Raw genomic sequence first — 27750 nt, 5'->3', positions numbered from 1 at the left:
CCCAAGTTGGCGGCTGTTTCTGGGGAAAAGCGGCGGGGGCGGGCCGGTGGATTCCGGGGATTCCGGCCCGCCACGTTCCCGGAGCGTTTTGGTTGCCGTGTTCCTTAATTACCCTGAGCTTGGCGCAGCGCGGGGCGGCCAGAAAGCGCCGCCGCCGTCCCGCCGCCTCCGCTGCCAGCCAGTTTGCCGCCGTCCGCCGCCGCGGAAACGTTTCCCAGTCGCCGCGCGCGAGGAAGACGCGGCCCCAGCCTCCGCCGCCTCCGCTGTCAGAGTCCCGCGGCCACCGCCGAGAGCGCGCCCGCGCCGCCGCCACCGCGGCCGGGAGCAAGGAGGCGGCGCCGGGCGGCCCAGCTAAGGCGCTGCAGGGTCGCGAGGAAGTTTGTTGGCCCGGAACCAAGCACGCCGTCGGGCACGCTAGCTCCCCGAGAGCAGGCGGGCGCGTAAGCGAACCCCCTTAGAGGTTACCGAGGGAGCGGGAAGCCGGAAAAAGGGTGGGCAGAGGAGCTGCGGGACAGGCGGGTGACCTAGGAGCCCCAGAGGAGCTTCATTTGATGAGAAGGTGAAGAGGCAGAGGGGACCAACGTGCCTTGTCAGCCTCAGGGGACAGTGGGCTGCAGAGCAAAATGAGGAGGGCTCAGAATTCTGGTAATGAGTAGTTTCAATAGAACAATCCGGAAATAGAGGCAAGGGAGTGATCATGAGCCACGGCTTGAGATTGGGAGATGGAAGGGTAAGGGAAATAAATTGTGCCACCTCCCTCAACCCCCAGTTCCAAGACGACTCAGACCCATCTTCTGCTTGGATAAGTCTGAGGAGGATTAAGATGTGAGGATAATCGCTCTGCTCTAGGGGAATTTACATCTGCCTGTTAATGGAGGAGATGAAACAAAAGCACTCCAATACCTATTTTCAACCACCCCCCCCAAAAAAGGAGAGAACACCGACGCCTCCCCCTCTGCCCAAATCAAACACCACGATAATTCTTTAGGAGACTAAAGGGAAAAGGAAAGAAAAAAGCCCCTGCTCGTATGTGTGGTCTTAGCATCTCCTTGTTGTTGAGTGGTGGGAAACTTGCAGGACCCTCTCTAAGAAGAGAGATCTTTGATATGGGCCTGCAAAGCTGAGATATTTAGGTATTCCAGTGGTGAAAAACATGCATAAATGCCCCTTCCTGTGGAGGGCTGACAGGGTTTTTGTGTAGGAATATCTCTTCAGGATGAAAAGAGGAGGGTGACCCCCAGAGGTAGAAAATTTATGCTCTCTCTAGGGGATAGAAAATGGAGAAAGTAACTGGCAGGTGCTTCCATTAGGTTTTGTCCTACCTGAGCTCTCTAAGTGGTAAGGGACCTAAGTGGGGTTTCCTGGGAAAGGAGGGAGACAGCGTGGCAAAAGAGCAAGAAAGTGAACCTGAAACTGAAATGGACAGGTCCAAGAAAGAGCAAAAAGGTGAAAGAAACCCAAATGTGATTATTATCACAATTGGGACATCATCTCTATATCTGAATCATTCTCATCCTAGAAAACCATCCAAAACAGATGGGAGCTGATGGTATTTCCAAAAATGGAAAATTTCCATCTACTTCCTGGTCCTCCAGTTTAATCTCTCTTGCTGCAATTTTAGTTTATTTTCTCCAGCAGGCAGAAATGCCAATGTGGGTACACAGAGTCAATGGTTCTAGAGGCGGAAGAAGATATGAAGTTAGAAACCATGGTAATGTGACTAAGTGGCATCACAAATGAAAATTCAAGTGAAGAATGAAAAATAAACGGAAATGCAAGGAAGCAGGGCTATAGAGATGCTAATATATAACCCTGAAAAGATGCTGAAAAAAAAAAAAAACAAACAAAAAAAACCCAGAATGAATAGGACCAGAGTTGAGTCATCTGAGGCAGGCCACATTGAGGATGCACATCTTAAACAGGCAGAGAGTAACTTGCTTAGCAGAAGAGATCCAGCAGGGAGGGCATTCCAGCCAGAAGGAATTGCATGCGTGAAGGCTTAGAGGTGGGAGCAAACAGTCATGTGACTGGTAAGACAGAGAATCCAAGCAGGGGTGAAATCTGAGATGAGTAGAGCAGATAGCACCTGCCAAGGAGAGATTGGAAAGGAGAGGCTGAGAAACAACGGACTTTTTAGGGTGTTATTTTGTAAGCCAATAATAAAATAATCAGGTGAGCAAGATGCATATTAAATTTGATAGAAAGATGATGAATGCAGAGTGGACTATTAGGCCTCTGTTATCTATGCATACGTTATGAAGCGCAAAGGATTTCTGACCTCCTCTCTTTAAGAGAAATCAAAAGTAATTGTGAAGTCATAAGATTATTCGATCAGAAAACTAGTAGAGCCCTTCAAATTGAAAAAAAAAAATAGGAAAATTGATGAATTTGAAAATATGCCCATATATTATATATTAATTTAAGATGATATTGGGTCATTGATATAGATATATATGTGGAAAACAACAGAGCAAGAGAATTGTAATCAGAAAAACATGGGGGCTGGGCGTGGTGGCTCTCACGCCTGTAATCCCAGCACTTTGGGAGGCCGAGGTGGGTGGATCACAAGGTCAGGAGTTCGAGACCATCCTGGCTAACACAGTGAAACCCCATCTTTACTAAAAATACAAAAAATTAGCCGGGCGTGGTGGTGGGTTCCTGTAGTCCTAGCTACTCGGGAGGTTGAGGCAGGAGAATGGCGTGAACCTAGGAGGCGGAGCTTGCAGTGAGCCGAGATTGTGCCACTGCACTCCAGCCTGGGCGACAGAGAAAGACTCCCGTCTCAAAAAAAAAAAAAAAAATTGTAGGTCAGTTGTGATGGTTGAAATTGAGAATGGTCCTGGAAAAGTTGATAGAAACAAATCATAGTTCAGAGAAGTGAGTGCGTAAAACAGACAAGTTGATGAGAAGGGAGAGAATAGGTTAAGTGTGCTCAAAGGAAATCCCAGGTTTGAGACCCTCTGGATTTAGACACTAGTTTGGAAGTAACAGAAGAAATAACAAACTGAGGAAACGTGATAGAGTTGGACATATTTCATAGTACAAACATTGGGAACTAGGGAGTATGCTTTCTGTGGAGGCAGAGAGCAACTTCAATAGTACTATTTTTTGTCCCACTAAGTAACTGAAATAATGTTCACTGAGCTTTCTTTTAGTAATTTGTACTCTATTTCTCTATCATTCTTTTCTTCATGCACATCATTCTACAGATGTTAAGCCCGTACCTGTCTATATTACTTAATAGTTCCCAACCTTTCATTTGTTTATTTTTAGTCCAAATGTATTGCCTTAGACTGTATCATTCTACAGATTGATCACATGAATACCTACTAAATGTCAACTTTAAAGAAGACACAGATAAATAAAATGCAATCTGTTTCCTCCAAGATGTGCAATATAGGGAAGAGACAGAATACAAAGGAGTTACAGCAGTGCAGTATAAAGTGTGCAGAAGCATAAGTGGGTATTGAGCTCTGTTGGATCACCCGACAGTGAGTAGTGAACTCTTCCTGGTATGATTCTCACAGACTTCACAGAGGACATGGCATTTGAGCTACACATTGAAGGCAGAGTAAGTGTTTTCCAGATTGGAGAGGATTGGAAGGACTTTCCAGCAGCCACAAAAGCATGTGCAGAAACCTGTGAATTGTTAATAATTTGATGGCGAAGAGTGTTTGGAAAGAGGTAGCCCAACAGGTGGTTGGACAGATGAGTTAAGACCCCACTGTAAAAGAGCCTTGCGTGCCTCACTTTGGAGTGGACAATGAAGAGCCACCAGAAAACTCTGAGCAGGGCAGTTAAGTGACTAGATATTTGTTTTAGAAATAGAATTCTTGAGAAGTTAGGAGGTGAAAATAAAGGAAACAAGATGGAGGACAGGAATCCAGTTAGGAGTCTATTGCAGTTTTCCAGATTAGGAATGTTAAAAATGTGAACTAAGGCAGTTTCAGTGAGGATGAGAAAGTTGGTATGGATTCAAAAGACATTTACAAGTAGATTTGATAGACTTTGACAGAGATTTGATATGGGGAGGGGGTAAATAAATTGAAGATGATTTTGAAATTTTTAACTTGAGTTCCTAAGTTAATGATGATGCCTGTAATTAAAATGTGTAGGTCATGAGGTTTCTGTAGAATATAATGAGGGCAGAAACTTTGCGTAAATTGCAAAAGACATCTGCACATTTACTTCAATTTCATTACTCCAGCCACTGATAAAACTATGAAATAATGCCAGACCTCATCCTAAACTCTTAGGGATATTTTGCCTGATTATTGGCTTGAATTTTTTATTCTATAGGCTTGGCTCTTCAGCTAGTTTTCTCTAATAGTTTACAGACTCTACTATAGCTTCACTAAAGATAGATTCTAAAGATTGGTGAAAGAACAGATGTGTAACACCTGTTGTTTTTGCTTATTTACACAATGTGTCACTTCATAACAGTATGACCAGATTTTCCTGGTGGAGTTATGTATGTATAGGCATACTGGATGGTGGTCAAGAAGTTCCGATTTAAAAATCAACCTCCTACACAGTCACGCATTGTTTCCCTTCATAATAAATGCTCTGAAAACATAAGTTATTTGAGTCATTTAACAAATTACATCTACTTTTTTGAGAGTTGAGATGCTGTGTACATTAAATGTAACAACCTATGTAAAGCAAATAAGTATTCACTTTCTATTTCCTCCTCTTTCTCTCTTTTTTCACGTGTCCTTTACATATTATTTTCTATTTTGGTGTTGGCTTTAACACTCCGACCTTTTTTACCTAACACCAAGTTTCAAAGATGTACAAAGAACACTTTAAATTGTTAGATGGCATAACAGTAAAAATATTAATGATTCACAGGCAGATTTGATTTGGCTCACTCAAAAGCTGGTGCTGAGAGGCTCCTGACCATCTTGTTTAGCAAGCCCATCTTTTTTTTTTTTTTTTTTTTTTTGAGACAGAGTCTTGCTCTGTCACCCAGGCTAGGGTGCAGTGCTGTGATCTCAGCTCACTGCGACCTCCGCCTCCCGGGTTCAAGCGATTCTCCTACCTCAGCCTCCTGAGTAGCTGGGACTACAGGTGCCTGTCACCACGCCTGGCTAACTTTTGTATTTTTGGTAGAGACGGGGTTTCACCATATTGGGCAGACTTGTCTCGAACTCCTGACATCAGGCAATCTGCCTGCCTTGGCCTCCCAAAGTGCTGGGATTATAGGTGTGAGCCACCATGTCCAGCCCTCCATGTTATTCTTAGTGATGGTTTTTTTTTTTTTTTTTTTTTTTTTTTCTTCTTCTTCTTAGTGTCTCTCTCTCAAAGAAAACATGATGTTTGTTTATTTTTGAGCTCTGTGACCAGACTGCCACAATGGACTTTCCCTATTTGGCTCACTGATTTATCCCCAGTGATTGTTACATAGTGGAAACCTCATCCTATCAATAGGTATCAATAAGATATCTATAGGCCAGGTATTAATAGGATATCAATAGGTATCAATAGAATATCTATTGATAGGATGAGGTTTCCTAATGCCTATGATTAATGGTAATGAGTAATGATTAAGGTTTCCTAATGTCCCTCTCTATTCATTTTGTGTTCTCTATATACAAATAAAGATTAATAAGAACTTTAAAAAATCTATATCCTTATTCAAATATACTTGGTTTGGATAGGTGCCTTAATGATTTCAAGAGCTTGATTAAGGAAGTTGAAGGGACAATGGCTTTTAAAAAGTCACTTACCCGACTGGTACCCAAAATTACTCCATATGACAAATGATGGTGAGAATAATGGGATGGGGTAGAGGTTAGGGCTAGGCCTTCAGCCATTTATTCTCTCTTTGTTGCCATAAGAAATATATTATAGGGAGGGCTGTCTGAAGGATTTTAAGGCTTTATAGGCTCCATCAATGTTGTCTACTCAAGACTGCCAGTGCTGGGCACACTCACCATTGTGACTTTGGTGCTTTGTAGCACTGGAAAACTCTCTGGGGTCTGGCCAGAATCTTGATAGAAATAACTGAAAATTTAAGAGAATGCATATAGGAATGTGATACTTCTGTCCCACATACTGAGAGAAAACATTAAGGTATAACAGTAAAAGCATTTTAGTCAGGCAGTCTTGGACTTGAATCCCAGGCTTTGAGATTATTCTATGAGCTATAGTGTTTTTTATCTGTAGTATGGGATCTGATACCTGTCTTCAGTACCAACATTAGGACTGCTCTGGACCCTACATTTTAGAACACCCAAGTATAGTCTTGCTCTGGATGTGTACCTGCTCTCAGGGTTAGGAGTTTACAGAGCTGAGGGGATCTGCCCACCTAAAACCTGAGCTTCTAGACCGGTCTCTGGATAGCCAAGATCCTGAAATTCCCAGAAAAAAATGACCCTTAACCCCCTGCCGAGTCCAACACACCCTGTCCTTGGGTCCATCTTCCCAGGGAAAGACCACAGGTGTAAACACTCCTAGGCCCAAGGAATGGTCAAGAGGTAGCTGTTTGCAGGCATTGTGGACAGAGCTTTGACTTACTGGCATATTTACATATGTGTGTATGAGGCCTTTCAAGCTGCAGATGGACCCAAGAATGAAAAAAAATGAGGGATGAACTTTGGTTCAGGCCAGAGGCTGACTCATCCCATATCACCTGCTCTGTTACATTCTAACTTGACATGGACTTTCAAGACTTTATGAAGGTATTTGCTGAAGTAAAATGAGAAAACATATTTTTTATCAGTGTTATTAGCTTTATTTTCACGTTCAAATATTTAAACATATGGTACACAGACCTCTTGCCCTGCACCCTGTTAATGTTTTGGGCAGCTGCCTCTCTAGTTACTATTAGTATTAAAATAAAATATAATATATAAAATAAATTCTACTTCAGAAAATGAGACCATATGTGACCAATTGTCTTAGTTCATTTTCTGTTGCAATAACACAATACCTAAGACTGGGTGACTTACAAATAAAAGAGGTTTATTTTGGCTCACAGTTCTGGAGGCTGAACAGTTCAAGATCAGGCAGCTGTATATGGTGGAGGCCTTTATGCTGTATCATGACATGGCAGACGGCAAGAGATGCACACTGAGAGCCAAACTGGCTTTTATAACAGACCCACCCTCATGATAACCTCTTAATACTGTGACATTGGGGATTAAGTTTCTAACACATGAAATTTGGGCAACACATTCAAATCATAGCACCAATATTCTCCATAGCCTTCTTAACATGTATTGTGAGCCGTCTTTGGACAAGTTTGAGAAAAAAAATTGAGGGCCTTAAGAAACCTCAGGATCCACATATATTAGCTTGAGGTTCTTCATTAGCCACTCCATTGAGAAAGCATTAAAGATCTATATTATAGCTTAACTTTTATCTGGGAGGAGCAACACATTAAAGTGTGATAACATTGACTTTGATTCATTTGTAAATCTGTCTTGATAATCACCTAGCTGGGACCTGCGGGGACAGGAAGGAAACGTGGCAAGTTTTGATGAGGAAGGAGGTTGTGGACAAAGCCAATAATTGAGAAATCCAGGGAAGGTACCAGAAATGTGTTCAGAGCATCAAGAAGCAGCCTGAGAACAGCAGGTGTCTGGGAATGGTGAGAGGTTTCTGGTCAGGAAAAAGAAAGGTTCAGAAAGACCCAAGGGAAACTTTGCCCTTGTCAGTTTTGTTGAGGTCAACCTGCCAGTGCCTCCAGCAAGGTTTAAGATCTGAACAATTTGTTTTTAAAACACATACAAGGATTTATTCTGAGACCTTGATGAAAAGTTTTCAAATGTTTCTAGCTGAGTGGTCTACACTTCCATTTCATCAGGATCTGAGCAATAGAACCCTCAAATAGTGAACACATTTTAGAAATGTGCAAAGAGAGGCCGGCGTGGTGGCTCACACCTGTAATCCCAGCACTTTGGGAGGCCGAGGCAGGCGGATCATGAGGTCAGGAGACTAAGACCATCCTGGCTAACACAGTGGTCTCTACTAAAAGTACAAAAAATTAGCTGGGCGTGGTGGCAGGCACCTGTAGTCCCAGCTCCTCGGGAGGCTGAGGCAGGAGAATGGCGTGAACCCGGGAGGCAGAGCTTGCAGTGAGCTGAGATCATGCCACTGCATTCCAGCCTGGGCAACAGAGCAAGACTATGCACAAAAAAAAAAAAAAAAAAAAAGGAAATGTGCGAAGAGAAATAATATTCATGATAATGACCTTTGAAAGATTTTAAGATCTTGTAATACCTTAAGAATTATTTTTAAATATTGAATGATCACTACAGATTCCAAAATAAGTATATTTCACTGTATCTCAAGATTTATAAATTGGCAGTCTCTTACTTTTTAAAAATTCAACAAACATTTATTGAGTCTCTGATTTTCCAAGTACTGTGCAAGGCACCTGGGATATAGTGATGGACAAGACAGATATAGCACCTGCTCTCATGAAACTTAGAATTGAGTGGGGAGCAAAAAACATATGTATACAGGAAAAATAATGTCTAAGCTAGAGACTAATGTGCTTCTTGGTCAGGGCTTTTCCACATAGTAACATTTAAATTGAAAACTGAAGGATGAACAAAACACAGAATGAGGAAACAGCATACACAAAACCTTGAGGTTGAAAACAGCCTGGCAATTTCACATACAGTACATCACTGGAAAGAATGGTACCAAATGAGGCTGGAGACATGGATAGGGGCCCGGTTATTTGGAACTTCTAGACTGTAGAACAGCTTTTGGACTACATTCAAAGTACAATGGGAAATCATTAAAAGGTTTGAAGCAAGGAAGTGACATGATCCGACTTTCATTTCAAGAAAAGTTCTCTACTGCTATGTACAGAATAATTGTGTTCAGAATTCAGTAATGGATGGAGGAAACCAATTAGGAAGCTGTTGAGGGGTCTAGACCAGGGTGATCTGAACTAGGATAGTGGCAGAGGAATAAGAGAAATAAGTGGATGTGAGATGTGTTTGGGGTAACCCTTGACATGACTTGTTGATGGTTTGGAAGTAGGAGATGGGGATAAAGAAGACAGAAGAATCAATGGGGTCCTTGGATTTCTGGTTTGAGCATTTTAATGGGTGGTAATTACTGAGACTGGGAAGAGCATGAGAAGAACAAGTTGTGGTTGGAAATCAGGAGTTTATTTGGATGTATTAAGTTACAGATATCTGTGTGACATCTAAGAGGGAATTTTGAATAGGCAGCTGGAAACACAGTCTAAAGTTCAGTGAAGAGGACTGGATGGAAGATATAAATTTTAGATTAATCATCTTACAGATAATATTTAAAGCCAAGAGAATGGTGACATCACCTAAGGAGACATTATAAAGAGAGGACAGGAGGGCTCACAGATCCCAATATTAAGACATCAGATAGAAGAAAGGTCTGAGAATATTTACAAGGAAATCCCAGAGAGTGTCAAATCAGGGAGGCCAATAAAAGAGGGTTCAGGAAGGAAAGAATAGTTGGCTATTGGAAGTGCCACTAAGAATTGAAGAAGGGAAGAGAAAAGTATTCTTCTTTTAAGTTCCTGCTGAACTTGGCGAGATACATTTCAGGATAGTAGAATGGCAATTCTTCAATAACTAGAACATTTAGTTAACTGACCATAAATCTTATATTCTGCAAATACTTTGGATAAATGAGATAGAAGCTAAGTGGCTCAAGGAAGTAATTAGGAGATGTGAAGATCGAATTCATATGCTTATAGCTTTGTAGCCCTCTGGTTCTTTATTGTTGTACCAGGGACCAAAGTTTCAGTGAACATAAATTTCTAGGCTGCTTTGACGCTTCTCCATTGTCCAAATATCAATATCAACCTTAAGCTGAAGAGACAGGTATAACTAAATTTTTCCAATTATTGTTTATTAATATGTAAAGCAAACAATTTAATTTCAGGTACCTTTTGAATATTGACTAGGTTAAGGCCCCATATAATACACATGCTTGAAATAATTTATTCCTAGTATTATTTCCAATTTGAAGATGAATAAATTAAGGCTTAGAGAAGGTACATAGCTTCTTCACAACTAGCAGAGTCCAGACATGAAGCCATGATTGTCACCACTGTGCCAAACTACTAATTTATCAACTGATAGAAATCACTTTTGGTTAAAAATATAACCATGGATTTCTCTAAAAATCATGTCACTATTTATGAGTTCATTCCTTTGAAATAGAATTAATTTCTTTAACAGCTACCAACTGATTTGAAATAATAGTTAGGATAACTTTGCAAAGTCATATGAGGATTGAGACTATATCTAGATGAGAGAATTCAAAAGAAATAAGGCTTAAAACCAGCTGTTTGATATTTAGAACTACATGTACAGTTTTAATATTGCAATTGCTGCTTCTAGCTATTCATCCAGAAAGATCTGAAATCTTGAATTAATTTTAAAGTGCTGGTCTTATTTGGCACACACAAAGAAGATGGTGGCTTTAGTTTTTTTCTAAAGACTGTCTATCGATAGAATTTAGACACTGGTATAATGAATTCTTTTATATTTGACTCTTGATTAAACTTTGAATGATGCATGTAAGTGATATAGCATTTATTTGCATATTTAGACCTCTTAGAATAGCTATTTTAATAATACTGCAATTACCAAATACACGGAGGGAGCCATTATATTTTCACTTGCAATTTATTTCCGCATTAGTTGCTTCACTAAAAAAATTAATTTAAATGATGTTTAAGTTCTCCATTAGAGGAGTTCTATTTACTAAATCTTTTATTTCAGTACCAAAGGAATAGAAGTATACATTCAGAAAGACAAACAATTATTGGAGGTAATACATTAACATTAAATATAATGTCAATGGCAGGCTCAGGTGAGGTAGGCATTACATGTATTCATTTTTTCTTTATAAACATAAAGCAAGATTACTTTTCACATGTACAGTAATCACTTCAGTAAGAGTGATTATTCAATCCAATAACAACATAGTTAAGTTTATAGAAAACATGACATCAATTAAGCCAAAATATGTAAAACTATTATTCAGAAGAAAAAAACAGACTTGTGAATAATAAAATTATATTTTAATAATGTGAATCATTGTATATTATACAATGCAAAAAGCATAGGCAACTTAAAACAAACAACTGGATTTAAGAAAAAGGGCAAAGGAGGCTGGGCACAGTGGCTTATGCCTGTAATCTTAGCACTTTGGGAGGCCAAGGTGGGCAGATCACGAGGTCAGGAGTTCAGGACCAGCCTGGCCCAATCTCTAATGAAAATACAAAAATTAGCTGGGCACGGTGGCACATGCCTGTAATCCCAGCTACTCGAGAGACTGAAGCAGGAGAATTGCTTGAATCGGGACCTTGGAAGTGGAGGTTGCAGTGAGCCGAGATCACGGCACTGCACTCCAGCCAGGGCTACAGAGCAAAACTCTGTCTCAGAAAAAAAAAGGCAAAGGGCCAAGGAGTTGAATAGACATGTCTCCAAAGAAGATGTATAAATGATCGGTAAGCACCTGAAAGGATGTTCAACATCACTAATACTTAGGGAGATGCAAATCAAATCAAATCCACAGTGAGATACCATCTGACACCCATTAGGATGGTAATTATACATATATACACACACACACACACACACACACACACACACACACACACTTTTTTTTGAGATGGAGTCTCACTCTGTCGCCGAGGCTGGAGTGCAGCGTTGTGATCTCAGCTCATTGCAACCTCCGCCTCCCGGGTTCAAGCGATTCTCCTGCCTCAGCCTCCCAAGTAGCTGGGACTACAGGCGCCTGTCACCATACCTGACTAATTTTTTATATGTTTAGTAGAGAAGGAGTTTCACTATGTTGGCCAGGATAGTCTCAATCTCTTGACCTCATGATCTGCCCTCCTTTGCCTCCCAAAGTACTGGGATTACAGGTGTGAACCACCGCGCCCAGCCTATATATATATTTTTTTTTTTTAAAGAAAAAATAGCAAGCGTTATCTAAGATATGGAGAAATTGGAACCCTTGTGCATTGTTAGTGAGAATGAAAATGGTGCAGCTGTTATAGAAAACAGTAGTCCAGTTTCTCAGAAAATTAAAAATAGAATTATTGTATTGTTAGCAATTCTACTTCTGATTCTGGGTGTATACCCAAAAGAATTGAAAACAGAGACTCAAACAGGTATTTGTATATCTATGTTCATAGCAGTATTATTCACAATAGCCAAAAGATGGGAGCAACCCAAATGTCCATTGATGGATGAATAGATGAACAAAATGTGGTATATACATACAATGAAATATTATTCAGCTTTAAAAGAGGAGGAAGTTCTGACACAATGTACAACATGATGAACCTTTAGTACATATTTAAGTGAAATAAAGTCACACAGATACAAATACTGAATGATTCCACTTATATGAAGTACCTAGATTACTCAAATTCATAGAGAAAGAAAGTAGAATGAAGGCTGCTGGGAGTTAGGAGAGAGGAAAATGGGAAATTATTTTTTGATGAGCACAGAGTTTCAGTTTTGCAAAATGAAAAAAGTTCTGCAGATGGTTGGGATGGTTGCACAGCAATATGAATTTATTTAATTCCACTGAACTGTGTATTTAAAAATGGTTATGAATGTACATTTTATATTATGTGTATTTGACCACAATTTTTAAAAATAAAAAAGTGTCACTGTAAGCGTGGTTGCTTAAAAAAATTTAAAAGCAGAGAAAATGTAGCTGATAAGAAGCTGTATCGACATCAATAACTAACTAGAAACTAATATGAACATCTTTTCAGAGCTGTTATACAGATTAAGATATTGAGATACACAATTGCATATATAATCATATATCCTGTTATATGATGATATGTGATGTAAAATTGATTGTTTTTGCTTTGGTAAGATTTTCTGGAGATGTTGAAAGGAGCTGCATACAATAAACTGGATTCAAATTTTTGTTGTTGTTGTTGTTGCAGATCTGTGGCCACTTGTTCACATGGTTTCAAGGCACAATGAGACTCACTGGCCCTTGGAAACTTTGGCTTTGGATGTCAATGTTCCTGCTTCCTGCTTCCACTTCCGTGACCATTAGGGACAAGACAGGTATCCAGGCCAACTCTTTGCCTAATCACCAAATGTTATTTATAGCCTTTAAATCATTAAAACAAATCTTGTTAAGATTGAAAAGGCCATAGATGAATCTACTATAACAGAATGAATTACAATTCATTGCTTTCTTCCATTGATCTTCCCATCATGTACATTAGGAATTCCTAAAATTACCTATTTTTTTCATATGCATAGTATATTAGTCTATGTCTTCCTTTTGTCTTCAATATTTACAAGTATACATATATGCATGTGTCCCTCTGTGTGTATATATGACATTATATATCTTTCCCTTTCTTCTTCAATAATTATTCAAGTTATAAGTATGGAAACTCATTACCAATTAGGATTAACACGGACATATCTAATCTTAATTAAGTGAAAAATTGGATAGGAGGTATAAAAGGAAATGTAGTTTAATTATATTTCATTTTGTAGTATCTTAGATGAGGCAAACAAAAGGTTGACAGATCTTTAGAGCACTTTTTGAACTAAATAGACAGTATTTGCAATTAAATTTATCAGTCTTTTCATAAATATTTCCAAAAGGCTTAAGGACAACTTGAAATATTTACCTTCACATCTGCTTTTTGAAATTGATTATGTGGTTAATTTGGAAGACCTTTCTTGAACATTGAGTGTGTGTAAGTTACTTAGCTAAATGTAATTCCTATTACAAGGTTGAATTAGACACATTGGAGAAGGCATTTGCTAGGGAAAGAGAAACTTCATCTTTCCTATGCAAAAAATCACATATAATGTATTCTGATGATAATCACATATGATTATGTATTCTGAGACTGTATTATTGTGCCTATTCTTTTGAATACTTTTCAATAATTTTGCTAAACAAGTATAAACCCACTCTAGTAGAGACTTTTGAGTTTGAGACACTCATAAAATACAATTACTCATAAAGATCTAACACATCATAATCTTTCAGAGTGTTATGTAAGTCATTATGATTTTTTATTATGTGGCAGAAGGTGCATTTCCTAAAATAATCCTCATGAAAGTTTGAATATTCTGTTATTGTACAAAAGACATCCTGTGGCTGTCATACAATTTGTGGGGGGAAACTCTTTCTTCAGTGAGAAATTAATCAGCTGTGACTCATGGCAACTACAATATGTAAAAAAGGAAAAGAGATGCATAGGGCAGTGGAGTTTATTCTGATACTATTTCTACTCTTCTGAATTTCTTAGTCTCTTTTTGTAAAGAAATATAGCAGGTAATGTGCTTTGCAATTTAATCTGAGATGACAGGACTTTTTTAGTTAGAAGGAAGAATTAATCTTTGGTTAAATAGGGACAGTTTTTAGGCACATGCTAGTGGGTAGTAAATGTTCTTGATGATAGCAAGGATTTGAAGGACCTAAATAAACGGTTCTCCAATTTTAGTGTGAAAAAGAATCACCTGACATATTTGATTCCTGAGTCCTCCTCTCACATATCCCCATTTTGCAGGTCATACTGGGGTGGGATTCAGTAATTTACATCTTTAACAAGTTCCACAGATGAATCTAATGCAGGATTATCTGAGGAAAACTCTTAGAGAAACACTTATCTTTGAGATAATTAACAGACATTTTGGTTTTCTTTTTTTCCCTTTCACCTGGTTACCTTGCATTTTATGCACCATTTTATGCCAAGGTTCCTTTTTTTGTTGTTGTTTTATTTTATTGTTTATGTTTAGTAACTTTTTAAAATTGTGATAAGAACACTTAACATGAGGACTGCCCTCTTAACAAATGTTTAAGTGTATAACACAGTACTGTTAATTATAAACACGGTATTATACAGCAGATGTCTAGAATGTAATCATCTTGCATAACTAACACTTCCCCATCTTGGGATTCCCCTGAATGTTTGCTTTTGTAACTCTAGTACCTCTACTCTTTAATCAGGTTACATGATGTATAGGACTACCAAAATGCATATATTCTTATCCAATTTACTTTGCTGAATTAATCTTTCTGAATGATTTTCCCAACAGTGTGAATTCAAAATTAATCTGAACTCTAACAAGATTCGCTTAACATGAAGCATTAAGGGAAATTAATAAAAGAAAAAAATTACGTTATTTTTATCATGCCATTTGATAGAGGGTGTTCGTAAAGCAACACGTACTGAACGTGTGATGGAAATTGCTTAACTTCAAGTATCGTTTGCATTAATTGACAATGTCAGCATAGCACTGTCAAAGGGATTATTGAAGAATATGACACGCTGGGCATGGCCTGGAAGGAGACCCTCCTTGTGTCTTGTGTATCTGATTCACAGTGCAAGCTTCCCTTTTTAGTTTCCTCATGTGCAGACCTGCGCGTGTGGTCACTAACCATTAACCGGAGGGAAGTGATTACATCTAAAAATAAAATATAACAAATCTGAGAGAGAGGCTAGGGTTTCAGTGTTGGAGTCTGTGAAGTTGTCAACAGTTTACTATTAAACCTAAATATATGACAGATAGATTGGGCCTTTTAATTGCTTTACCTTAACACTACGGTATGTTTCATAATTACCTGGAATTGTCCCAGTTGGGACAGAATTTAAGAGTAATATGGAGAGATTAAATAATAACTTGAATTTTAAAATTTTGAAGGTATTAGGAATTCAGTCATTTCATATTCTTTCATCAATTTTCCTATTATATTGAGTTCACAGGATAAGGTATATTTGTTTATTTTCCTACTGCAAATGAACTTCCATTTGAATGTGACAGTTTCAGCTCAGTTACTTGTCAAAAGAAGGTGGGGAAGAGAATTGTGTTAAAATATATACAATGCTAGAAAATCTCAAAACTTGTTTTAATTAGTTGCGTAAAACTTTTTCCTCTANTATATGACAGATAGATTGGGCCTTTTAATTGCTTTACCTTAACACTACGGTATGTTTCATAATTACCTGGAATTGTCCCAGTTGGGACAGAATTTAAGAGTAATATGGAGAGATTAAATAATAACTTGAATTTTAAAATTTTGAAGGTATTAGGAATTCAGTCATTTCATATTCTTTCATCAATTTTCCTATTATATTGAGTTCACAGGATAAGGTATATTTGTTTATTTTCCTACTGCAAATGAACTTCCATTTGAATGTGACAGTTTCAGCTCAGTTACTTGTCAAAAGAAGGTGGGGAAGAGAATTGTGTTAAAATATATACAATGCTAGAAAATCTCAAAACTTGTTTTAATTAGTTGCGTAAAACTTTTTCCTCTAATATGGAAAACTATGTATCAAATAATTAAAGTTTCATCTATTTTCTTTAATCTGTTCTAAGGCAAAAGTACTATATCATCATAAAAGCAGTAAGAAACAGAAAACCAGAGTTTTAAAAAAAACAGGCTAAATAAATGGAAATGACAGAATGCCTTTTAAGTAACACATTTTCTTTTCATTATGATAAATCTTCAGTTTAAGTGTCCAGATTGACTTGATTATAAATTTAAATTTAGGCCTGTAACTATTCACATAAACCCTTCTAAGGTAGTTTCCTATTAATTACAAAGAATTACAAAACCTATTATTCCAAAATGTGGCTTTTACTAGTTGGCAAATACTTCACGCTTAAACTCAAGAGTAAAATGTATGCTGTTATATAGAGAATTGTATTTTGTGTTTTTAAGACATTCTTGTGTTCAACATTGGTACCATGTAAACATCCTTCATTGACAAATGTACTTTGTAACTCCTAAATTTTGAAAGTGGAGGAAAGCTTCACAATGATTAAATTAATAATATAGCTTCTAACTAGGTATTTTTCTTTGGAAGAATTGGGCATTTAAGCAGAGGCATGAAGGCAGTGTGAGGGCAAGGCACGTGAACACCTGGGAAGCAGTCACTTGGTCCTCAGGCTCTGAGGCAGGGGCATGCTTGGCATGTGGGAGAAACAGCAAGAAAAACCGGGAGACTGGAGTCACGTGAATGAGGGGGAGGAGGTGTGAGGGTACGTGGCTCCTGAGAAATGCATCTGTGCTTTCAGTGTTGTCAAAATCTGATTTCTAAGCCTGCAAGGTCAAAGGCTAGACCTTAGACTCTGATAAATTCGCCAAAGCAATAAATCCTGTACTGTGAAACCTCTTGGAAGATGTTCAACCTTTGCCCGGTAGACCCTTCCCGGATATCAGGCGGACAGGCAAGCTTCTGAATGTATGCCCCTCATTACCTCTTGGAAGCCTTATTTCACAGTTAGTTGAATATTGTCATATTGTATTATTCATAATGCATTGTTATTAAAGTACAGATGTGTGGAGATATGTGCATTTTAGCAAAGTTAAAATATAAATTATATCTTGACCAGACAAATTATGTTTTCTTTCCCTGCAATCAGTAAACTGGTGTATTAATAGTGTAAGTAATACAAGAACCCTCACTAAACTGCAAAGAGTATAACAGAACATGTTTCCGTTTATTTTGTATGATGACTATAACTTTGATTTTCCCTTTTGTTTTTGTAGTACCCAAGGAATTACCTCATCCCCTGGCTTTTCCTAAGGCCAGAAGCCTCTGTGTCCAGAGAGCAACTAGTCCATTTTCAGTCTGAGTATCAGCAATATACACACATCTTTTAGGTATTAAATCATTTGAAAAAACAAAACATTAAAAGATTGGATTTAGCTGGTCTGAGCTCCTTAGCCATTTGAGAGGAGAAAAAAGGAATTCAACATACTTTCAGGGAATAATAAAAAAAGTGGAAAAGAGGGATTTCAACATACCTTTGGTGAATACTGTATTAAACTGAAGATTTATATGAATGGGTATAGAAAGTATCAGACTGGGCCAGTCTCAGTGGCTCATGCATGTAATCCCAGCACTTTGGGAGGCCAAGGCAGGCAGATTGCCTGAGGTCAGGAGTTCAAGACCAGCCTGGCCAACAAGGTGAAACCCTGTCTCTCCTAAAAATATAAAAATTAGCCACGCATGATGGTGGGCGCCTGTAATCCCAGCTACTTGGGAGGCTGAGGCAGGAGAATCGTTTGAACACAGGAGGCGGAGGTTGCAGTGAGCTGAGATCATATCACTGCACTCCAGCCTGGGTGACAGAGCAAGACTTCATCTCAGGGGGGAAAAAAAAAAAAAAAAAAAAAAGAAGTATCACACCAATGAGAGGAAAAATGTTTAACAAAAGATGTGATGTGATCTTAAGATTAGAATGTGTAGCAGTACAATAGGAGGTCAAACCAGTAGGATAAAACAGAGAGATTAAGGGGAAAAGTGATTTTCTGTGTGTGTGTGTGTGTGTGTGTGTGTGTGTGTGTGTATGTGTTTAAGCACACGTTTAAAACTGAGGGTGGGAGCATAATGCACTTCTACTAAAGAATGAAGATAATTTCTTAGGTATGCTATTATTTTGTTTAAAATATGTATTTAAGAAGCAATGTTCAATACAGAGGGGGAGAAGTTGGTTATAGGAAACTTGTGTTTTGTTTGTACTCCACCATTGAGTGGCTGGCTTTGTGATCTTAACTACTCTTGGATGACTTGTTCTTAGGTGCTCAGGATTCTAATTTTTGGAAGGAGAAGGAGTAAACATCTTTTTTAAAGTATGTATTTTCTTTGTAGGTAATCTAGATAAGATAATGATATACCCAAATATGATCTAGCTGCCTTCCTTTGGCTCTTTTCTTTCTTTTTTTTTTTTTTTTTGAGACTGAGTCTCGCTCTGTCACCCAAGCTGGAGTGCAGTGGCGCAATCTCGGCTCACTACAACCTCCGCCTCTGCCTCCCAGGTGCAAGCGATTCTCCTGCCTCAGCCTCCCAAGTAGATGGGACTACAGGAATGTGCCACCACACCTGGCTAATTTTTTGTATTTTCAGTAGAGATGGGGTTGCATCATGTTGGTCAGACTCGTTTTGAACTCCTGACCTCAAATGATCCGCCCACCTTGGCCTCCCAAAGTGCTGGGATTATAGGCGTGAGCCACCACACTGGGCCCCTTTGGCTCTTTTCAATACCCCCCACCAACTCTGTAATTTGCCCAGGTCCTTAAGCTAAATCAGGAGGAAAGTGGGGCTGATAGTTATTAACATCTTAGTATGAATTTGTTAAAACATTTGCATTTGCTTTTGAAAAGATCTGTTGATTAAGGTTCTCTAAGCAGTGCATCTTTTAAAAGGTATAGACATTTTAAAATAAATTTGATTGTGTATATTTGAGGTCTATAGCATATTATGGGATGGATATAATTAAATGACTATTGTAGTGAACAGAATAACATATCTATCATCTCACATAGTTACTTATTTTTGTAAGGAGTGGCTAAATCTTATTAAATGAAAATCTCAAAGGCAATACAATTTTATTGTATTTTATTAGTCCTTATGTTGCACATTCCATCTCTAGATACATTTATCCTACATATCTGCTATTTTGTATCCTTTAAAGTGTATTTCTCCATTTCCTACCCTCCTCACACCAGTGATAAATGCTGTTTTATTCTCTATCTCTGTGTATTTAAGCTCTTTTTAAAAATATTCCACATGTGGGATCACACAATATTTTTTCTCCTGTGTCTGGCTTATTTCACTTAGCATACTGTCCTTAAGGTCTATCTATGGTGTGGCAAATGGAAGGATTTTCTTTTTTTTAAGGCTGAATTATATTCCATTGGATAAAATGTCTAAATGTAATAACAAAAACCATAAAACTCCCAGAAATGATCATGGGGGAATAGTTCCCCAACATTGACCTTGGCAATCATTTTTGGATATCACATGAAAATCTCAGGCTACAAAAGTGGAAGTAAATAAATGGGACTAAATCAAACTAAAACACTTATACACAGTGAAGGAAGCAATCAACAAAATGAAAAGACAACCTATGGGCTGGGAAAAAATAATTGCAAACTACTTATCTGATAGTTAATATCCAAATTTTATAAAGCATTTTTAAAACTCAATATCAGTAAAACAAATAATCTGATTTAAAATGGACAAAGGATTGAAATACATATTTCTACAAAAAAGAGATAAAAATGTCCAACAGGTATATGAAAAAGTGCTCAACATTACTAATCATAAAGGAAATGCAAATTAAACCATGATGAGACATTACCTCATACCTATAAGGATAGCTATTATCAAAAAGACAAGAGATAACACAAATGTGGCAAGGTTGTGCAGAAAAGAGAACTCTAGCACACTGTTGGTGGGAATGTGGATTGGTTATAGCCATTATGGAAAACAGTATGGAGGTTCTGAAGAAATAAAAAACAGAACTATCATATGATCCAGCAACCCCTTTTTTGGGTCTACATCCAAAGAGATGATATCCCCACCTTGTGAAGCTATATCTGCACCCGCATATTCATTGCAGCATTATTCACAAAAGCTAAGACATAGAAACAACCTAAGTGTTCATGGATGGATGAATGGAAAAAGCAGTGCAATTTTTTTTTTGTGGTGAAATTTTAGTCATTACTTTTGCAATAGTCCAGAGAGCCTTTGAAATGACACAGTGCTTTGCCTTTGTCTACTTGACATGATATTTGGATATTTGAGTCTTTTCTGTAGTCCTTCAAGGTACATGCACACTTACTCAAAAGTGTGCTTTACTTTATATTAAAGTATGTATTTTAATACTTAAAGAAATGAACATACCCACCTTGTGATAGCTATTTCCACTGCCTTGCCATTTTCGTGCAATGAATCCATAATATTCATGTATTCAGATTATTGTGCCTTAAATCTTACATCTAAATAATTAGCATTTAGTTTTAACTTTTTCAGTTTTTCACCACAAAGCACGTATGCTAAAGATATGAAATGGCATTTGATTTTCATAAAGACTTTTAGTGTAGACTTTCATAAATGTTGTTAGAAATGTTGAATTCCATTCATTTCAAAGTCATGGTTTATTACTTTGAAATCATCATATATTCACTAGGGCCTCAGAAGAATTTAAATAAGATATATGCTGTTTCCAACTTGGCAATAGGCCAGTATACCTTCTTCTCATTACTATCTTGAGACTTGTTTTGCTAATCACCTACTGGGGCTTCCCTACATACATTGTGAGTAATTTAATCTTATTTATTATGGTTACATAGTCACTCATAGTCATTATAAAAATACGATAAGAATGGAATTTTTTTGAGGTTTTCAAGAGTCATTTTTAGCTTAAAATATTTTCTCACAGAGATGGTATTTTCCTCCTTTTGTTGAGATATTATGCACACCAAAGTAGACAAATCTTAGTGCACAGTGCAGTGAATTTCTACAGATAGATTTATACCCCTGTGTAACTACTACTCAGACCTAAATATACATTCTCAAAACCCCAGAAGCCTTCTGTGTACCTGCTCCTAGCTAACATTTCACCACAAGTAGCCACTACACTGACACAGATTAGTTGTATAATCTCTAGAATTTTGTATAAATGGAATTATACAGTATGCATTAATGTTGCAGGACTTTTCCCTAGTTCAGCTAAAGATGGAGTTCTTTGTCCCATGGCCATGAAAATTCAGGCTCACGGACAATTCGAATAGTGAGTAAGACAGGGTTTTATTGGGTGAAAAGGAAGGAAACGGGGAAACAGGAACTCTCGCTAGGCCAGAGTCCCTGCTAGAGCACTTCCCACCAGGCTGACTGAATCCCAGTTTCCACACAGGAAGAAGAGGGGCCAAGCTCCTCCCGCTGCAAAGGGCGTGAAGTTCCCAAGGCTCCACCTCAGTGGGCAGTCTGGTTGGAGTTGCTCCAAGGATCCCCTCCCACCTGGCTGTCTCATTCCCCTCTCTAAAGAAGTACATCTAATTGCTGTTAGATTAAGGATAAGGATGAAGACTGATCTTAACTGCTTCCTGCTGACAGGAGGTGCTGTTCTGGGGAAATGGAAGTCGGAGTTCCCTCAGAGGCCAATGTAAGGGTTCCCAGCAGAAGGGGCCATTGTCAGAGTCTCCAGTTGCATGACCATTTGAAGTTTGATGGCCTGAAGGCAAGAACAAACTCAGTTATCAGAAAACATGTATCAAAATGAAACAAGAGGAGGGATAAGGACAGCTCAAAAATTCCAAGGTCTTTTACCAATTTGCACAGGGAGAGGGAGGCCAAACACCCAACTAGCAAAAAAAACTTTACCCTTTTGCCGGCATGTTGGGCTTCTGTGTTCCCTTCCCCTGAGCCCAATCCTAAACCAACTAGTTTAAGGTTTGGGAAATTAACTCTTTCTAGTTTGAAGGATGCATCTGAGGGGACTGTCCCATAGTACAGAGACACAATTACCTATCAGTGAAGAGAGGACAGAGGAGAAGAAAGGAAAAAAAAGAGGACACCTATAATCCCATCACTTTGGGAAGCCAAGGTGGGCGTATTGCCTGAGGGTCAGGAGTTGGAGACCAAGCTGGCCAACATAGTGAAACCTGTCTCTACTAAAAATACAAAAAAATTAGCCAAGCGTGGTGTCGGGCACCTGTAATCCCAGCTACTCAGGAGACTGAGGCAGGGGAATTTCTTGAACCAGGGAGGTGGAGGTTGCAGTGAGCTGAGATTGCACCACTGTACTCCATCCTGGGTGACAGAGTGAGACTCCATCTAAAAAACAAAAAAAAAAAAAAAACACTAAAGCTGTGTTCCCATTTTTTCTTGTTTGTTCACACTTCCATATTAGTTTTATCATTGTCCAGTGTTACTTTACCTATTTTTTGCTAACTAGTGTTTTTTTCCCAACGTGATATACTCGATATTCTTTTATCAGGTGTATTGGCAAAGTGTGACATGTACAGGGGGGTTGAGGGCAACTAGTAACAAGGAAACAAAGAGACCTTCTTATTTTAAGAAGGCTTTTTTTTTTAAATGCAAAATGCCTAAAGGCTCTTGTTTTGATTAGTTTATGAAAGGAAAACAAGCCAGTTCTGTATCTATAGTATATTGTTGCTCTTTATCTTCCCCAACTCTAACTTTGAGGACAGAGCTGCCATGAGCTTTACTGTTTGTGAAGAAAATTATTTTTCTTAACGCATGTTGGAGAAGACTGCTAAATAGAACTTCTATCAGACTAGGCAGATTTTAATTGTGACTTTACATGTAATACTAGTAATAATTTCCTGTATGATACTTCTGGAGCTATGAAGAAATAGAAAAAACAAAGCAGGAAAAAATGGACAAGTGATATGTTACAATTTCTCAGGAGACACTCCTTGCCCCTGTTCTTTTTTTATCTCACTCACTGTGTGATCTCATCCTTCCCGTGGTTTTGAGAGGCGAAGCCAGCTGGACTTCCTGGGTCGAGTGGGAACTTGGAGAACTTTTCTGTCTAGCTAAAGGATTGTAAACACACCAATCAGCACTCTGTAAAAACGCACCAATCAGCACTCTGTGTCTAGCTAAAGGATTGTAAATGCACCAATCAGCACTCTGTAGAAATGCACCAATCAGTGTTCTGTGTCTAGCTAAAGGACTGTAAGTGCACCAATCAGCTCTCTGTAAAATGCACCCATCAGTGCTCTGTGTCTAGCTAAAGGATTGTAAATGCACCAATCAGCACTCTGTAAAATGGACCAATCAGCATTTTGTAAAATGGACCAATCAGCACTCTGTAAAATGGACCAATCAGCAGGACATGGATGGGGACAAATAAGGAAATAAAAGCTGGCCACCCCAGCCCACAGCAGCAATCTGCTCGGGTCCCCTTCCATGCTGTGGAAGCTTTGTTCTTTCACTCTTCACAATAAATCTCACTGCTGCTCACTCTTTGAGTCCGCACCACCTTTACGAGGTGTAACACTCACTGTGAAGGTCTGCAGCTTCATTCTTGAAGTCAGCGAGACCATGAACCCACCAGAAGGAATAAACTCCGGACACACCATCTTTAAGAGCTGTAGCACTAACCGCAAAGGTCTGCGACTTCATTCTTGAAGTCAGCGAGACCAAGAACCCACCAGAAGGAACCAACTCCAGACACAGGATTTATATGTCAGTCACTCCAGAATGTGTCTCACAGGCCTCCCCTCTCTTTTGAATTCCATTTCTAAGTGTCTATTCGATAATTCCATTGTTTAACTTCCTTAATGGCATGTCAGATTTAACATTTCTAATTTCTCCTCTTCCCCACTACAAATTAACTTACTCCTTGCCAAGTTTTCTTTTATTTTTCTAGTGGGATTTATTTCAGTCAACTAATCTCCCTCTTCCCTACATTCAATCCCTTATCATCTCCTGTTGGTTCTTGTATCTCTCAATTCCTTCCCATGAAATTGAAGATGTTTTCCATTTTCAGTGTCATCTCTAGTCCAAGCTACCATCATATCTGGTCTCACAGAGTGTGGCCATCTGACTAAGTTTACCAAGTAAAATACAGGATGCCCAGTTAAATTTGCAGTTTAAACAATAAACTACTTTTTAGTATAAGTATGTTCCAAATATTGCATGGGACATACTTGCACTAAAAATATTTTTATTTATCTGATATTCACATGTAACTGGGAATCCTGTATTTTATTAGCTATGTTTGGTAATTTTATATATGTGAGGGAGAAGAGGTTATTTTATTATACAGAGTGGTCAGGGAAGGCTGCCCTCCAACCTCAATGGGCAGACTGGTTGGAGTTTCTCCAAGGATCCCCTCCCACCTGGCTGTCTCATTCCTCCCTCTAAAGAAGTACATCTAATTGCTGTTAGATTAAGGATAAGGACAAAAACCGATCTTAACTGCTTCCTGCTGACAGGAGGTGCTGTTTTGGGGAAACGGAAGTCCGAGTTCCCTCAGAGGCCAATGTAAGGGTTCCCAGCAGAAGAGGCCATTGTCAGAGGCTCCAGTTGCATGACCGTTTGGAGTTTGATGGCCTGAAGGCAAGAACAGACAAACCCTGTTACTAGAAAATGTGTATCAAAATGAAACAAGAGGAGGGATAAGGACAGCTCAAAAATTCCAAAGCCTTTTACCAGTTTGCACAGGGAGAGGGAGGCCAAACACCCAACTAGCAAAAAAAAAACTTTATCCTTTTGCCAGCATGTTGGGCTTCTGTGTTCCCTTCCCCTGAGCCCAGTCCTAAGCCAACTAGTTTAAGGTTTGGGAAATTAACTCTTTCTAGTTTGAAGGATGCATCTGAGGGGACTGTCCCATAGTACAGAGACACAATTACCTATCAGTGAAGAGAGGACAGAGGAGAAGAAAGGAAAAAAAGAGGGCACCTTTTAAAGGAGTCCCAGGGATTCAGGATGCATTTGAAAGGAGTACAGACTAAAGATGAATGGCTACCCATCTAGAACGAGGGGAGCAGGCATGCCTGGTTTTCTTCTCTTTCTAGCAGGTACCCAGAGTACATGAGGGAGAGAGGGAAGAGTGTCCTCTTTCCCTCTTCCATCCTTGCATCCCCGAGTCACAATGACCTTGGCAGGTGCCGCCATGAGTACCAAAGTGGCTTTCACCCATGAAACAGGGAGGCCTAGAGAATAGGAATTATCCACTCTCACCTATGCCTCTATCCCCCCAACTGTCAGTAGCTTTGGAGTTCCCTACACCTCATTTATGCCATGGGTATTAATGTGACCTTTATCCATGAAACAGGAAGCTTGGGGTTGGCTTAATCAGCCACACACGCTCATCTGTGCTGTACCTTTTGACTTCCATTATTCTCTGCCTCTGGATCCCTCAGATCCATTTTTCTGTCCTAGGGCTTTGACCCAAAGCTTAGAATTGAGTCTGGGACAAAATTTGTCTTGAGGGGCTGCATGGACTCCTTATCATAAGCCGAATGCTAAGTTAAAACTGTGGAACTGAGTCCTCCTCCAACAAGGGAGGGAAAGGATGTCTTGTGAGACACCCAGATAACTGATAGTTATAGTTATGCTTGCTAAGATTTGGGTGCATGGTAATTGGATTTGGTTAGCTTTGTTGGTCTTACTTTCCCAAAAAGGAAATCTCCAAGTGATGGGTATCTTATTTATTCCAATTGCCAGGCAGGATTTGCAGGATAATTGCTCAGAACTAGAATATTGATCCAGATTTCTACATTACCCATACCTTTTGTTCTTTCTGAGCTGCAGCTGGAGACTGCTGGTTGGTTCACAGGAACAAGCAGGGTTAGCCTAAAATGTAAGCGAAAACTTCAAAACAAGTAGTGAGTTTAGAATTTAATGACCAATATATGATACATTTTGAAACATGATTTCTGTCTCTCCAGTCCTCATTTTTGTTGAAAAACAAATCATCATAGGACTGAGTGGTTTGCAAAATAGACTTTAGCTTTATACTTGGCCTTGATTATTTGCAAAAAATACAGCAAGAAGTTATTTTTACATAGGTTTTTTGGATTAGCTTTGGTGGACCTCTGTTCCCCAAGGAATCTCAGATAAGACCTTTTAAAGCTGAGCCCAACCATGGGATTATTCTCAAATACCTGTGAGTTGAGTGATCCTCTCCTCTCAAGGTCCCATAATAAACTTGGAGCTCCTAGATCTGTTAGATAGTGACATTCTTTACTGACCACAGGTCATGAACCCTGTACAGGAACTGTGTAGACAAGGGTATGAGGCAACTGGACTTCTATCATCCCTGCAAGTTGAGACTGACTCCTTAAAGGTAAGCATACCCTTCCAGTCAAAGCCTTGGTAAAACAACCACTTTCTCCCATTGTGTCCTGCTGCAAAAGAAAAATGGATTCTTTTTCCACTGATGCAAATGGCTATATTGCCATAAGTTGAGAATACTCACAGAGAGTTTCCAAATTCTAGAGGAACCAGGCAGAGAGAAAAAAACATGTTCCAAAGTTTGTTTATAGGAGTATCCCTTACTCAATTATTAAAGGTTGTAAATAGTTCAAAATAAGTTTCCTTGACTATGAAAACCCAAGCAAGAATCAGCAATATTCCAACCAAAAGTCAAAAAAGTTGCTTCAGCTTTCTGAGCTCAGTCCATTTAGTTAACTCTTGTTTTGCTTGATATTTGTGAAGTTTCAGCTCTTCATGAGTCCTGTACTGTTTTCCTTTATTACAATGTTACAGTTTTCAAAGTTATCATAACCCTATATTTCAGAGCACCTGTTACAGTTCTATAGCTTATTAGAAACCATCTTTTGAAAAGGATTAAAACAAGACAACAATTGTCTGTGAATAGCAAAATGTCCAGGGTAGTTACAGTTAGAAGCACAACTGACAAAAAAGTTTGGTTATCTCCCTAATGGTTTACAGTAACTTAAAATAGCAACTGAGGACTAAGCTCCAATTTTTATCTTGCCTAAATTCCTTTCTAAGGGGTCTGGGGAGTCACGCCCTACAAACCGTAATTTCTCATCGGATGAGTTTTATTTAACCCTGTATATTGTGACTTACTTTCCAATTTGACTCTGGCATAACAAGGAAGAAAATCACAATGTTTTACCCCAAGTATATTTCCTTGCCATACCTTAAAATTGTCCTGCAAAATCTCTTGTGGGAAAAGTCCACATTCTGGCTGGGCACGGTGGCTCACACCTGTAATCCCAGCACTTGGAAGGCCAAGGTGGGTGGATCACGAGGTCAGGAGATCAAGACCATCCTAGATAACACGGTGAAACTCCATCTCTACTAAAAATACAAAAAATCAGCTGGGTGTGGTGGCGGGTGACTGTAGTCCCAGCTACTCGGGAGGCTGAGGCAGGAGAATGGTGTGAACCTGGAAGGCGGCGCTTGCAGTGAGCCAAGATTGCACCATTGCACTCCAGCCTGGGTGACAGAGCGAGACTCCGTCTCAAAAAAAAAAAAAAAAAAAAAAA

At 38.9% G+C, this 27750-nt stretch overlaps 1 protein-coding gene across 1 annotated transcript in view; it reads left to right on the top strand.

Annotated features, from left to right (window-relative positions):
• Positions 1 to 222: 222 nt before the first annotated feature.
• COL19A1 (collagen type XIX alpha 1 chain) overlaps positions 223 to 27750 on the top strand; it is a 342793-nt gene continuing 315265 nt past the window's right edge. Inside the window, 2 exon segments of the mRNA XM_017859765.1 lie at positions 223 to 440; positions 12929 to 13055. Coding sequence (XP_017715254.1) covers positions 12965 to 13055 — 91 coding nt within the window. The 5' untranslated portion in view covers positions 223 to 440; positions 12929 to 12964.

Source organism: Rhinopithecus bieti, unplaced genomic scaffold, assembly GCF_001698545.2.
Source record: "Rhinopithecus bieti isolate Rb0 unplaced genomic scaffold, ASM169854v2 scaffold_50350, whole genome shotgun sequence".
NCBI classification, from domain to species: Eukaryota; Metazoa; Chordata; class Mammalia; order Primates; family Cercopithecidae; genus Rhinopithecus; species Rhinopithecus bieti.
This window is presented reverse-complemented; position numbering and strand designations above follow the sequence as displayed.